This window comes from Microtus ochrogaster, unplaced genomic scaffold (genome assembly GCF_000317375.1).
Source record: "Microtus ochrogaster isolate Prairie Vole_2 unplaced genomic scaffold, MicOch1.0 UNK35, whole genome shotgun sequence".
Taxonomy (NCBI): Eukaryota; Metazoa; Chordata; class Mammalia; order Rodentia; family Cricetidae; genus Microtus; species Microtus ochrogaster.
In genome coordinates, this window is record NW_004949133.1 from 3,375,712 (window position 1) to 3,388,668 (window position 12,957).

The 12,957-nt window shown below is 42.8% G+C and overlaps 1 protein-coding gene across 1 annotated transcript in view; it reads right to left on the reverse strand.

Annotated features, from left to right (window-relative positions):
* The window catches only part of Cd84 (CD84 molecule), a 64,854-nt gene that overhangs the window by 13,381 nt on the left and 38,516 nt on the right, over positions 1–12,957 (reverse strand). The window contains exon 4 of the mRNA XM_026789974.1: positions 2,479–2,817. Coding sequence (XP_026645775.1) covers positions 2,479–2,817 — 339 coding nt within the window. The remainder of the gene's footprint in view (positions 1–2,478; positions 2,818–12,957) is intronic.

Consider the following 12,957-nt stretch of genomic DNA (forward strand, 5'->3'; position numbering starts at 1 on the left):
GCTCCAAAACCACAGAGAAACCCTGTCTCGAGAAACCACAAAAAAAATGAAAAAAATAAATAAATAAAAAAAGAAGATTGAGTCCTTCTCCATCCCTACCAGAAGCCGCCAGCTGTGGAGAGCTACACTTCAGCAGCCTTATCACACTGTTTAGCGCTCTCTTCAATGGTTCCCTGTCTAGGCTGTTACATTTTTTGGAGGGTGGAGGGGGGGTAGGGCTTGTCACAGACGCCTTCTGTGTCCCTCTTTCTCAACTGTGAGCCCACAGTCATCAATACCACTGCAAAAGCAGCTTTTCTTACCCTTTCTCTGTCAGGAACATTTTCAATTTAACATTTTCTTTGACTGGTGTATTCATTTTTTCTATTATATCTTCAGTGCCTGGTATTTTCCCCTTCCATTTCTCATATTTTGTTGGTGAAATTTGCCTCTGTATTTCTTGTTCAAATTCCTGAATTTTTCATTTCCAGAATTTCCTAGTTTGGGTTTTCTTTATTGATCCTATTTCTATTTTCAGGTCTTGAAGAGTTTTATTTGTTTTTTTCCACTGTTTGTGTTTTCATGGATTTCTTTAAGGGATTTATTAATTTTTTTTCTTTGAGGACTGCTATCTTCTCCTTCAGCCTTCCTTTCCCCAATTCATTTCACTATCCCAGTCTCCTACGGGAGTCCCAGAAAACACGAGCAGGCATTCCCTGCAAACACACCAGTTGAGCAGGCCAGGGAAACAGGTAAGCCAACTGAAGACCTTCACCAGTACCCCCTCTCCTCCAAACCCAATGCCCCAGTCTCATCGCCGGCTCTGCAGCAGAACACCTGCTGCAGCCTTCCTTCTAACTTCCCACCCGCCCACATCTCTGTGGAGCCCACAGTCCTTTGCTCCCATCCGCCCTCTCCCCACCTGTTGCTTTATTCTAGCTCCAAACTCCAGCAGGCACTCCCTGCTAATCCACAGACTGCTTCTGCCAGGGAAGCACGTAGGCTGTCTATAGATCGTCCCCTCTCCTTCTGTTCCCCTAGATCCAGTGCCCCCCCGTCATATCCCCAGTGTTATAGCAGACCCTCTGGTGTGACCCCTCTCCACTGTCTCCCCCGATTCCAAGGAGATGAAATAAGCAGGTGCTGGTTGAACAATCTCCCTTCCTCTTTCCTGTGAACCCCTTCAGATCCCTATCCCATCCCAGGTCCTAATCAGTTCCCAATACCCAGAAACACATTTTACCTGAAACCTTCAGTAGCCACAACTATCAAGTCCAAAGAAAATTTTCTACTAGACAACACATATCCATCACACTCTCTGAAAATCCAGAAAGGAAACAGAAGCTAAGGAGCAAAACACCCATCCAACAAAGACAAATCCCTAGATCAGCACCTAGACTTATAATCATCCCTATCCCAGATACCTAGACACCAGCATGAAAACACAGTCAATAACAGGCAGGGCAATCTGACTCCACTGCAGCCAGGCAACCCTACCACAGCGGGCCTTGACTATGCCAACATAGCTGAAGGCCATGAAAAAGACCATATTTACCTATTTTCAGAGAGACTTTGTGTGTGTGTGTGCCAGCGTGCGTGTGCACGTGCGTGTGAGTGTGTGTGTGTGGTGGGTATCGGTGTAGACATCGTGGTGAAAACCACAGTCTCATTTCACTTTCTCAGTAGGAACAGAGATGCTGTCTGCACAAGCTGCTCAGTAGAGAAAACCAGAGTCAGGGCTGACGGTTCTCCACTCTCCTGAGCTGAGACAAGGCAATCTTGGGATGCTACACTGAATTAACTGCCTCGATTGCGATATCTACACATATGACTAAATTCTATAGGACCACAAGGGATTCCATTCCTGACTAAGTGCTGGTACAGCTGGAGCCTCCTAAGTAAGCTCTGCAGACCACACTAACATCAGTTTCTGTTTTGCGCTTGCCTACCCAGCTGCAGTTCTGTAAGTATTCACATGTCCAGGAGGAGAGTTCAACCAGCATCTGCTTATTGCATCTCCTTGGAATCGGGGAGACAGTGGAGAGAGGTCACCCCAGAGGTCCCAGAGGAGATGAGACTGAGAGTTGGATCTAGAGGAACAGAGCAGGGGAAGTGAAGGACACACAGCACCTCCTTTTGTGGGTCTTTGCACTTTCCCATGCATTCTGCAATTATTTTGAAACAAGAAGTTTTTAAAAGACCGCTTTGCAGGTGGCGTCTTACTAGATTGTCATAATAACTCTTGCAAATTAAATAATATGATTGTTGGCATTTTATAAGAAAGGAAAATGAAGATCCAAGGACAAGTTCTGCTGGAAAAACAATATAGCTGAAGTCTGTGCTGTCTAGCACTAGAGTTAGACCTTTGGAAGTGCTGACATGCTTATACAATTGTGAGTATGAAAAGAGTTAGGGAATCATTTTCAGAAATCTGGTGTGCTTTAGGTCAGAAACTCCAAAGCAAAAGGAAAATTCACCCTTTGTCCTCCCATAACTTACGGTAAATATGAAGATGGTAGTGTTTTGTGGTGGTGGGAATATTCTCTATATTTATGTCTGCTTTGTAAGTTCCTGCATCTTCCATTCTCAGGCCTTTAATGATTAGGTCATAGTTCTGTTCTATGACATCTATTCGTCCTTCAAAAACCGCCTGGGTCACAGTAACTTCAGGTGGTGCTCCTTGGAGTCTTGCTTTGACAAAAGCAACGGATGATTTAGAGGTCCAGGCAATGTTCTTAACTTTCTGTGGTTCTTGAATATTTAAGGGGAAAGTAACTGACTCCCCAAGAATTCCATCCACCAGACGCGAATCTGCATCTTTTCCTGCTGCTTCAGACCCTGAGAATATAAATAGAAAACAGTAACCATCAGACTGTTGAACCTCTTTGTGTTCCTTCTCTGTCTTGAGTATCACTGGGGAACTTACTCAGACACTTGCTCATCCTGTGTCTTGACGATGTCTTCTTTCATTCTAGGTATGTTTTTCTTCTTCTTTTTTGTTTTGTTTTTTTGAGACTGTGTCTGTGTGTGTGTAGTCCTGGCTGTCCTTGAACTAGCTATGTAGCTCAGGCTGGCCTTAATCTCAGAGAGATCCACCCGTCTCTGCCTCCCAAGTGCTGGAATTAAAGGTGTACAACACCACTGCCCAGCTTACTCTAGGTATGCCTAATATACTACGACAAGCAAAATTTAATTAAATATTTGCAATGTTGTCTGAAACAAAACTGTCCCTGAATGAATACATGCGTTCATTCATAAATGGATGAATGAAGAAATGAACTTAGCCTATTTGGTAAGCTGCTTCCAGAGGGCCCAACACAAGAGTGAATTTTAATACTCCATTCTGTTAAGTAGTTAAGCAGGTATTGTGGGTCATATGCTCAGTGGAGGTTGGGAAGATGGAAGTGAACAGAAAAGATACCCCCAAAACCATCAACTTAGGGAATAATTTTGTCAGAACCTGGAAGAACTCTTCGCATTTATCTTCCAAGGATAAAAGAAAAAATGTAACATATTTTTGAAGACCACAGTAAAAAACAAAAAGCAAACAAACAAAGCAGTGACCCACATACTCCAGGAACTGTCCCCAACTCTTCTACTACTGGGTAGAAGGATCAGAAAAGGGACACACTTGATATCTTGGATCCAATGAAGGTTTCTGTTCTTTTTCCCTTGAATGCCTCCTAGTCTTCAGAATTTATGCATCTATTATAAAGCGGTAGTAACATGTTTTAATACAGCAGCCCCATCACTGTGGCTTCTTTAATGATCAGGAGTGTTTGAGATTGGCCGGGAAGTATGTGATAATGTCTATGACATGGGAACTGACCAGTCACGAACCACGAACGACTAGCTGGGCTGTTTTGATGTGAACTGGTTATGTGCAGATCCCAAAGGTCAATTCATGTTTCTCACATAAGTGGATTCAGGTTAACCCTAAAGCTGACACAGGGCTTGGTATACAGAGGGTCTGTTGTGAATGCAAGTCACTAAAATGAAAGGATTTCTCAGCATGGTGGGGCTCTCACTATGGCCACCTTTGCCCTTCAGTTCAGTAGCTACTGCAGGAGCCCAGGACTGTAGTCTTTCCTTTTGGGTCAGTGGAAGGTTTTCCCTAAGGAGGAAATACTGGTAACTTAGTTGGGATGGGCAAGCCAAGTCAACATGTTTCAGGGCACTACAGCAAGTAAGGGTGGGACAGGAGGAAAGTAGGGACACTTACCTACCAACATTTTTTAAGTGCTAACTACCCATCCATACTGTTAGGAGCACAGGGATAATAGGATACTGCTATAGTCCCGAGAAACCCACAGAATATAAGAGGAAACATGATGGGTGCCAAATGGAATGGGTGACAGGAAGAAAACATACAGAAGAGAACATAAAGTTAGGCTAATGCTGTCTGTTGCAGCCACACTTTGCAGAAATCCAAAACATCAATTATCACCAGGTAAATTATCCCACTGGGCTGGTAGGGTTCACAGAGGGCACCTGGAATACCCTAGCTTGTGTCTCAAGTGTAGCATGCCAGAGGCTAAGCTTAAAGGATTCTGAACTTGTTTTCTGGTGCTGTGTGACTTCCAAATGCTTAACACATTTCAAACAGAGAGCCCCAAATTTTCTCTTTACACTGGGTCCTGCAAATGCCATAGCCAACCCCTGTCTCAGATTGCTTACGTTTCAAGGCTTTTTTGAATGGAGGTCCTATGGATGAGCTGCCGTTCTCCTCTTCTGATTTAAGTTAGGCATGAGATGAGCCAGATATGGGATATCTAATTCTGGCTATGTTCTATGTCAGAGCCCATGGATGTAGATCTGTTCCACCTTGACCAAAGGTCAGAGAGTTCAGTTATATTCTTGCTCCTTCATGACAAGGAGGTTTGAACCAGGGTGTGGCTACCTACAGGATGCTTGGTATATGATGTGGTTGCTGCATGTCCTACCTAAACAACAGAATACTTAACTCAGGATATAGATGCTTGATGTTTCAGGTATTGAAGAGGTAATTACTCTGTTTGTTTTTGTATCATGGTAAAGTAGTCTTTTGCCTTTTCCCCCCATTCCCTTTGGATTGGAATATATAAAGCATATGAAAAATAAACACGGGGAATTTGGTATTCACTGAGTTGCCCTCCAGACTCAATTGTGGATCTTTGTATATTTCTTTTTTTTTTTTTTTTTGGTTTTTCGAGACAGGGTTGTATATTTCTTTTTATCTTTTTTTTTCCCCATCTGACATTTCTGGTTCAGACGTCTTTACCCTTGAATATATGAACCCGTCGAAGCTGGATCCCAACAACTCTATCAGTATCTTCTGGAAATGTGGAGGCCATTTGCTAAGGCTGAGAACTTCTTGGTGGTAAAGCAGTTGTGCCACCACAAGCGTTTGGTGTCAGTGTTCAGCTATGCTCCACTCCCCACAGCAGTCATTCAGGAAATGATGGTGGGCTATCAAAGAGCAATCAAGCAGGAAGAGCAATGCTAGGTGATGCTGCAGGGGAAATACTGCAACTTTTTGCACTGCTGATATGGTTGCAAGAACCTTGAGCTCGCTGAGGAAAAGCAAAGAGTTTGAATAGGTGTGAAATGAATTTTTTGCTGCTTTCAAAGGCACACAACTGCTCTGGGAGAGGTAGCTTTGAGACGATAGCATGTAGCTGAAAAACACATGAGACAGGCTCCAGACTGGGCATCTACTTCCAAACTGGGCAAACTCAATAAAGTTACAAAACCTATTGTAGTCTAGAATAGCGTAACATTGGCCCCCATCTCCTCAGTGAGCAGCAATCAGTGTAATGTGAGCAGAAGCGCTTTGTTAACTGCTAGAGTAAAACTAATGTGAATTATTCCTGGTATTGATTTTGACCAATTGATATGTGCATTTTAAAGATTGCATGGCCTTTCCCCGTGACAACTCAGTGATGCTGAGGCCATATTGGACTCCCCCTGCTTTAAAGCAGATTTATGGGATAATTCAAGTAAAGCCCAACTGGGTACTTTTAAGTGCTCTACTTGGTGGATCTCAATCTGCCCTTAAAATACTTCAGTTTTTAAAGAAAGAATCTTTCTGCCAATAAACTCCAATATTTATCTTTCTACATGCTGCAGAGACTCGAATATTATGCTATTACCAGAAGGAATCTCAGCAAAATCCAATTTCGGAGAGCACTTGTGGCACAAAAATGTCTTGAAAGGGGGTTGAAATTTGCATGTCCTATGTGAGGCCCTAAGATTGAGCCTCAGGGGAATTAATACCAAGTCGGGGTAATAATACACATGTATATAACTTTCCTTTGCAGTATGAAGTAGGAAATGTCAGGTGAATGAATGACACCCATCAATGGTAATTTCAGTCAAATCTCAAAAAGAGAAAGAATACTTTGAACTATGGCTGTTAGAAAAACATATTGGAAAGAGCAGAATTCTCTAGGTAGTGGGAAGAAAAAGAGTCTCAGGTCTTTAGGTTCTAAATTCAAGTTCACAAGTTTTGATGCTAATTGAGTCTAGATTTTCATGATGGGGAGGGGGGGAGAGAGAGTACTGGAAAAAAATTAGGTTGGGATGTGGGAAAATCTTTAATTTGAGGTTATTTAATAGGTAGAGAGATCTAATAAAGTTTTGAGGATTAAGATTAAAATAACGTGTTGGGGTAATTTAAAATAGTAATGATGTATATAAAGAATGAGAAGCTTTGGTAATAGAGGAAACAGATATGCTGTAAAGAAACAAGAGAGACCTTTAAGAGGCGAATGTAGCCATCTGGGCATGAACCGAGGGAGTTATAATAGGAATGGAAAGGAAGGGCTGAGTTTGAGAGATAGTGCAAGGAAGGGCAATGACGAAATAGACACCTCGTACAATTCACTTGTTTTGCTGTTTGTAGCTTCTAGTTTGTGTCAGTGAAAAACTAAACGTAGGAAACAGAAATGCGGGAAAGATGTCCAATGGAAAAGACAAGGCCAGTGTTAGAACTGTTGACTCTGAGATGAGATTGGACCACCTAAGTAAGAGGTTGGAAGGAAGGATGATAGGAGAAAGTATGGTCTAGAGGTATTGTTGGATGGAAGAGAGTGGCAATAGAACCTGCTTGCTGTGGGATATTTGCACACCGTGTAAAGTTATATTTCTATGATTGATGTAGTAAAAAGGTGAACAACCTATAGGTAGGCAGGAGGTATAGGTGAGATTTTTGGGGGAGAAAAAGGAAGAGGAAGAGGATCTGGGCATGCAGGAGATGCCAGGAGACACAAAGAAGAAACATGAAGCACAAGATGGAATACAGATATACACTATGTGATAGAACATAGATTAAAACAAATGGATTAATTTAAGTTATAAAAGCTAGTTAGGAACAAGTCTAAGCTATAGGCCAAATTCGCATAATTAATAAAAAGTCTCTGTGTCATTATTTGAGAGCTGACTGGCAGGACAGAAAAAGACTCATTACACCTGCTATTTTCCAGTATTTGTTCTCTCCTTCATCACAGTGACAGAACCCTTGATGGTTAAAAGGGCACATAACCACAAGAATGGACTATATTATCCTGCTTTCTGCTAGTGAAGTGTCATCAGGCCACTGAGTTCAGGCCAATCAAATATAAAATATAAGTAAAGAATTATATATGCCTCCAATGTCTTTTAGGAGAAGAAAAGATGCTCTCTCCATCTCTTTTTCTTTATACTTTATTTTGCCATGGTAGCTGGACCCCTGAGAAATGTCAGGAATCAACGAGAAATTAAGTATTGAGGTCAGTGATATAGAAAGATAAAAGTCAGGAACTGTAAGGCTTAGATCCAGAGCTGAGTTTGTGAGAAGTGTCCACAGTAATAAAAGAATTATCAAAAACAACAACAAAGCAAACAAGTAGATCAGATGGCTACTTATCAACAGAGAACCTCCTGTAGCCTCAAGATGATCAAAAAGGGATTGTCTGTGATACAATGATTCAGAGTGTTCAAGTAGGATGGAAGCTGAAAACATCTCTTAAATTTTATGTCTTTGAAGATGTGGTGGTTTGAAAGAAAACGGCCCCCAAAGGGAGTGGCACTATTCGGAAGTGTGGCTTTGTTGGAGGAAGTATGTCACTGTAGGGGTGGGCCTTGAGGTTTCCTATGTTTGAAATACCACCCAGTGAGTCAGTTGACTGCCTGTGTCTGCAAGATATAGTATTCTCAGCTCCAGCATCACTCTGCCTCCACTCTGCCATGCTCCTCACCATGATGATAATGGACTGAACCCCTGAAACTGTAAGCGAGCTACTCCAATTAAACCTTTTATTTATATGAGTTGCCATGCTCATGATGTCTCTTCACAGCAATAAAAACCCCAAGACAGAAGTGTATTGATGCTCTTTGAGAATGGAAGCATGTGAGACAATCCAATGGGAAGCCAGATTATCCTGCTGGGGGAGGTGGAAGGGATGCAGGTTTGAGCTGGGTGGGTTTGTACTCACTTGATGACCCCTTTCATTAGGTAGACTACAGGATGGACTGGAATAACGTCTGTTTCATAAGACAATGTTATCACAGCATACAGAAGATGCTTACAGCATAGTAAACATTTAGTGTTGAAAACATAAAGTGAAAGATAATCATTCTGATGGCATCACCTCTTCAGTCATGTGGAAGGCGAGACTAGCTTCTAAGAAAAAGGAGATCAGGGTCAAACTGGCTAGGAAATCTGACAACAATGGGTACGTGTTCTAAGTTCAGATATATTTGTACCTATCAGTATAATTATTGAAACCCATATCTCCTCATTTCTAGATGTGGGTAACTATTTGATAATGTATGAAATAGTACTTAGCACAATGTGTGGGTGGTACATCTATGTGGTAGTTTCAATTATTTTGGTGGAAAAAGTTTGAGACACGGTCTTATAAGCCGGCAGGAGGTTGATGAAGCAGATCAAATGGTTGCGGAAACCTTGGGGTCCAAGTCAAGAGGTGTCCTACAGCTACATCATAGCTGACCAGTCTCAGTTCCAAACTCCCGTAGAGCAGAGTGACCACCAACGGGAAGAGTGAGAGGCAGACTATGCTTCCAAAGAAGAGACAAGGGCCAGGAGAGGCTACACTGACGAGGTTTGAGTGATGTGTGTTCAGATTCCATTGTGACAGAAGCTGCAACATGGATCAAAGGAGGACAGATTTGTTTTGACTCACAGTTCATAGGTTTTAGTTCATAACTACTTAGCCCCACTGCTATAAACTGAGGCAAGTTAGAATATCACGGCAAGGAGCATGCTAGAGGCTAGCTTTCCTCCTCGTGGTTCCCAGTAATCAGAGAAAGAACAGATGAGTTGGGAAACAAGCTCTCCCTTTCTAGGGGATAACTTCCAGCAATCAATGTCTCTTCATTAGACCCCGTCTCCTAGTTTCTCTCATTTTCCAATACCATCATCAGGTTTTGAATTTGTCAGAGGATTGACCCACTGGTGAAGTTAGAACCCTTGTAATATGATCACTTCTCCAAACCCAGCAGATTGAAACTAAGCCTTTAACATATGGGGTTTGGGGGCCGGAGGAGGGGCAGATATTTCATATTCGTACTCAACACATGGTAAAAGTCTGTGGTGATCCTTTAGGTAGCTCTGAGAAGAGGGAATCTACAGTAGAGATCATGGACAACACCAGCATGGATGGGGCACTGTGGGCAGACTCTCTGCGAAAGGCAGCCTGCCCCTCTCTCTTTAGGCTGGAGTACTTCTCCCGGAGGGACAGATTAGGCCACAGATTAGCCAGCGACTTGTGTTTAGCTGGATGATGTCTTCTGTGCCTATGGGTGAACTTCACAAACACACATTCCATGAATAAGTAGCTAAGCAAAGCTGCCGCTGGAAGGAGACAACAGGAATGGTGGGAAAAGACATTTGAAAAAGAATAAAGAAACAGAAAAAGAGTCAGAAAACCATCTGGGGTTGAGAACTTGATGAGCTAGACTGTCTTGAACTGGACAGAGGGAAATTCGTTGTGGTGCTTCTTAGGTTCTATGAAGAGCACACACCATGTCCTCTGGGCTGGTGAAACCACTTAGTCTCCGTTCATGGACTTCACCATCATCTAGATCCTGGCAGGTCAGACCTCAGTCATTCACCTGCCACCCTTTCTCTCTCCCGGACAGCTGTACAGGCCAGGAGTGCTTCATCTTGGCGCATGTGTCTGCTCCATTCCCTTTCACGCCAGACCCTCCCGCACACCTTCGTCTTATGTAGGTCTTGCTTCTAACATCCTCCCATTAGAGAGAGCTTTCCTGACTGTCACCACTCCAAAAGCATTGGGACCTGGAGAATGGAGCCTAAAAACGAGGCGGACTAAAGTCTCATACAATAGCCAACTTTAGAGCCTCAGATAATGTTTTAGTCTTTAAGCAAGGTCATCCTGTAGGCAAACTTCGTAAGGTTCAAGCTGTATACAATCACAAGGACAAGCTGTACTTGGCTCAGTATCCACAGTAAGTGCAGTGGTCATTGGAACCAAATCCACTCCCATTTGCTGCACCTAGGAGGGGCACAAGAGCACTTTCCAAGAACAGTTCTGTGCTTTGGAGGATGGAGGTCACAAGACTCTTGTTCTCTTTCCTTGGAGTTTTCTCTTGTGCACTAATAATTCCCCTCACACAGCTTCACTGGTGGACTGTGTTCTGACATCTAAGCACAAATGCTAAAGCCTCCCACTCCTTGTGTTTTCTTTTTGTGCCAGACAACACTACTTAAAGTCTCAAATATGTGTATTAATTTATCGTCACCCCCATTTCCCTGAACAAAGCCTACTTGAATGAAGAGTCTTTCTTTTCATCACTAATGTGTCTCCTATAACCAGGGGATGGTTTTTAAAGTATTTCTTGGGGGTGGGGGCTGGAGAATGAACACGAACACCTTTTCTTGCTGTGAGTAAATCACTCTATTTAGCAATAGAAATATGAAATAAAACAAATAACAAGAGAGAAAATTCAATAGCAAAACTAAAAATGAGGGCCAAAGAGAACTCTTCACTGGTCTCTGGGTCTTGGTCAGAGTTCAAACTGATTAATGAGATGGGACAGTCAGCAAATTGTAGCTTCCTTCTACTGGAATATCTGCTCTGTTTGAAAAGAAAATCCACAGGAATCTATAGACTGGGGACTCACAACATAACAACAGTGCCCCAAACTGCAGATCAAGAAACTTGATCCAAGCCAGACTCTATTGCTTGTTACACTCAGTCCATTATGATCCACAAGGAAGGAGAGAAACAACATTTATGGGTTCTAAAGACTTTAATAATAAGTCACCACCTAAGTGGGTCACTGATCAATCAGGGCTTCAGAACAGAGACTCGCGAGCCTGGTTGCTCCTGGCAGCCCTGAATAGGGCCAGAAGCAGGGTTTATAAGAACTGAATTCACAAATGTTTGTTGCCAAGTTACAGACATGATTTTCACAATCAGATGAAAGATTAGGGACTTTCCTTGTGTGCTCCATCACTGTCAACTGATACAAAATGGGAGTTTTTCAGTCCAACCAATCAGATGCATTTGTGTGTTTTTTTCTGTTATTAGGAACAGCCATAATGTTTTGAGAGAACTAAGGGACCTAGCAGGCTACTCTGTTGTCTAAGGAGGAGGTTGGTCAGCCTTTGGAAAGTTCACAGCTCTCCTAGGGCTTGCCTAGCCTACATGTTACCCTACAGGTAAAATGGAGTCTAAAGTAAAAATGGCAGTACTTAGGCCAAGGTGCTTTTGCCTGCTCCCTTCATTGCTGACAAGCTAGACATCCAAGAATGTACTGAACCAGATAAGCCTCAGGATCCTAGCTGATAAATGAAACTAAGAAGAGCTGTCACTTTGAGTCACTTTGAGGGCTAGATGATCTAGTGATAGGTCTCTCCAGTTTCTATACCAATGGAGAAGGATTTAGAGACCCTCGGGAAATCTTGCCTTGAGGTGCATCCTTGGCCTGCCCCTTTGTAAGTCACTGTTGACCTGCCTTTAAGGCTGCGAGTACCTGGCTGTGACGACTGGTGTTACGGGATACTAGCCATCAGTCCTCCATGCCTCTGTTTCCTCAGATTTCACTGGAAATAACACTGATCTCATAAAATTGTCGCAAGATGCTTTGCTGATGCTCATGGGAGGCCTGCTTCTTTCTGAGCAAATACGGAGGAAGGAGGAGTGGGTTGAAGGATAGGAAGAGAGGAAGGAGTGGGAGGAGAGGAGAGGGGAAGCTGCAGTGGGGACCTAAGAGAAATAAATTAATAAAAAGCATTATGAGAGCTAAATAGCTAATATCTGTGGGCTGGCACATCCTGACCACTGCATTGTTTCTTAAATACAAAACAAATAAGAGGCTGGAGGGAATGACTCAGCCTGTCAAGCAATTGCTTTGTAAGCATGAGGACCTGAATTTAGATCTCCAGCACACATCTGTAACTCTAGCCCCATGGGGATGGGGGGTGGGGTAAGGAAGAGCCAGGCAGATTCCTGGAAACTCATTGGTCATCCAACCTCGCTGAATCAGTGAACTCCAGGTTCAATTAGAGAAACTATCTTAAAAAATAAGGGCGAGAGCATTGAAAAAAGACATTGTATGTTGACCTCTGACCTCCTCATGCAGCTGCACACATGCACCTGTGTGTACATGGGCATATACCACACACACACACACACACACACACACACACACACACAGCACACACTCATTCATAAATATCTCTCAAACAAATAACATTGTTGAAGGGGCTAAATACTTTATACTACTCTAAAGGAAAGAAAAAGATTGGGACATCAGGGTGAGGCAGAGGGTATGTTAGAGAGGAACTAGGGACGGTTGAATTATTGCTTAACAATCACTCCTACCCTTTGTTTCCTCATGGCCCTTTAAATAAACATTTCTTGTTCTTGTTTGGGGGGGTGGGGCAGGAATTAAACTATCCTTTTTTGATCTCCATCCCAGAGTTAGCAGTGTGGCTAGAAGGTCCCTCCATACTTGAGAACTGGGAGG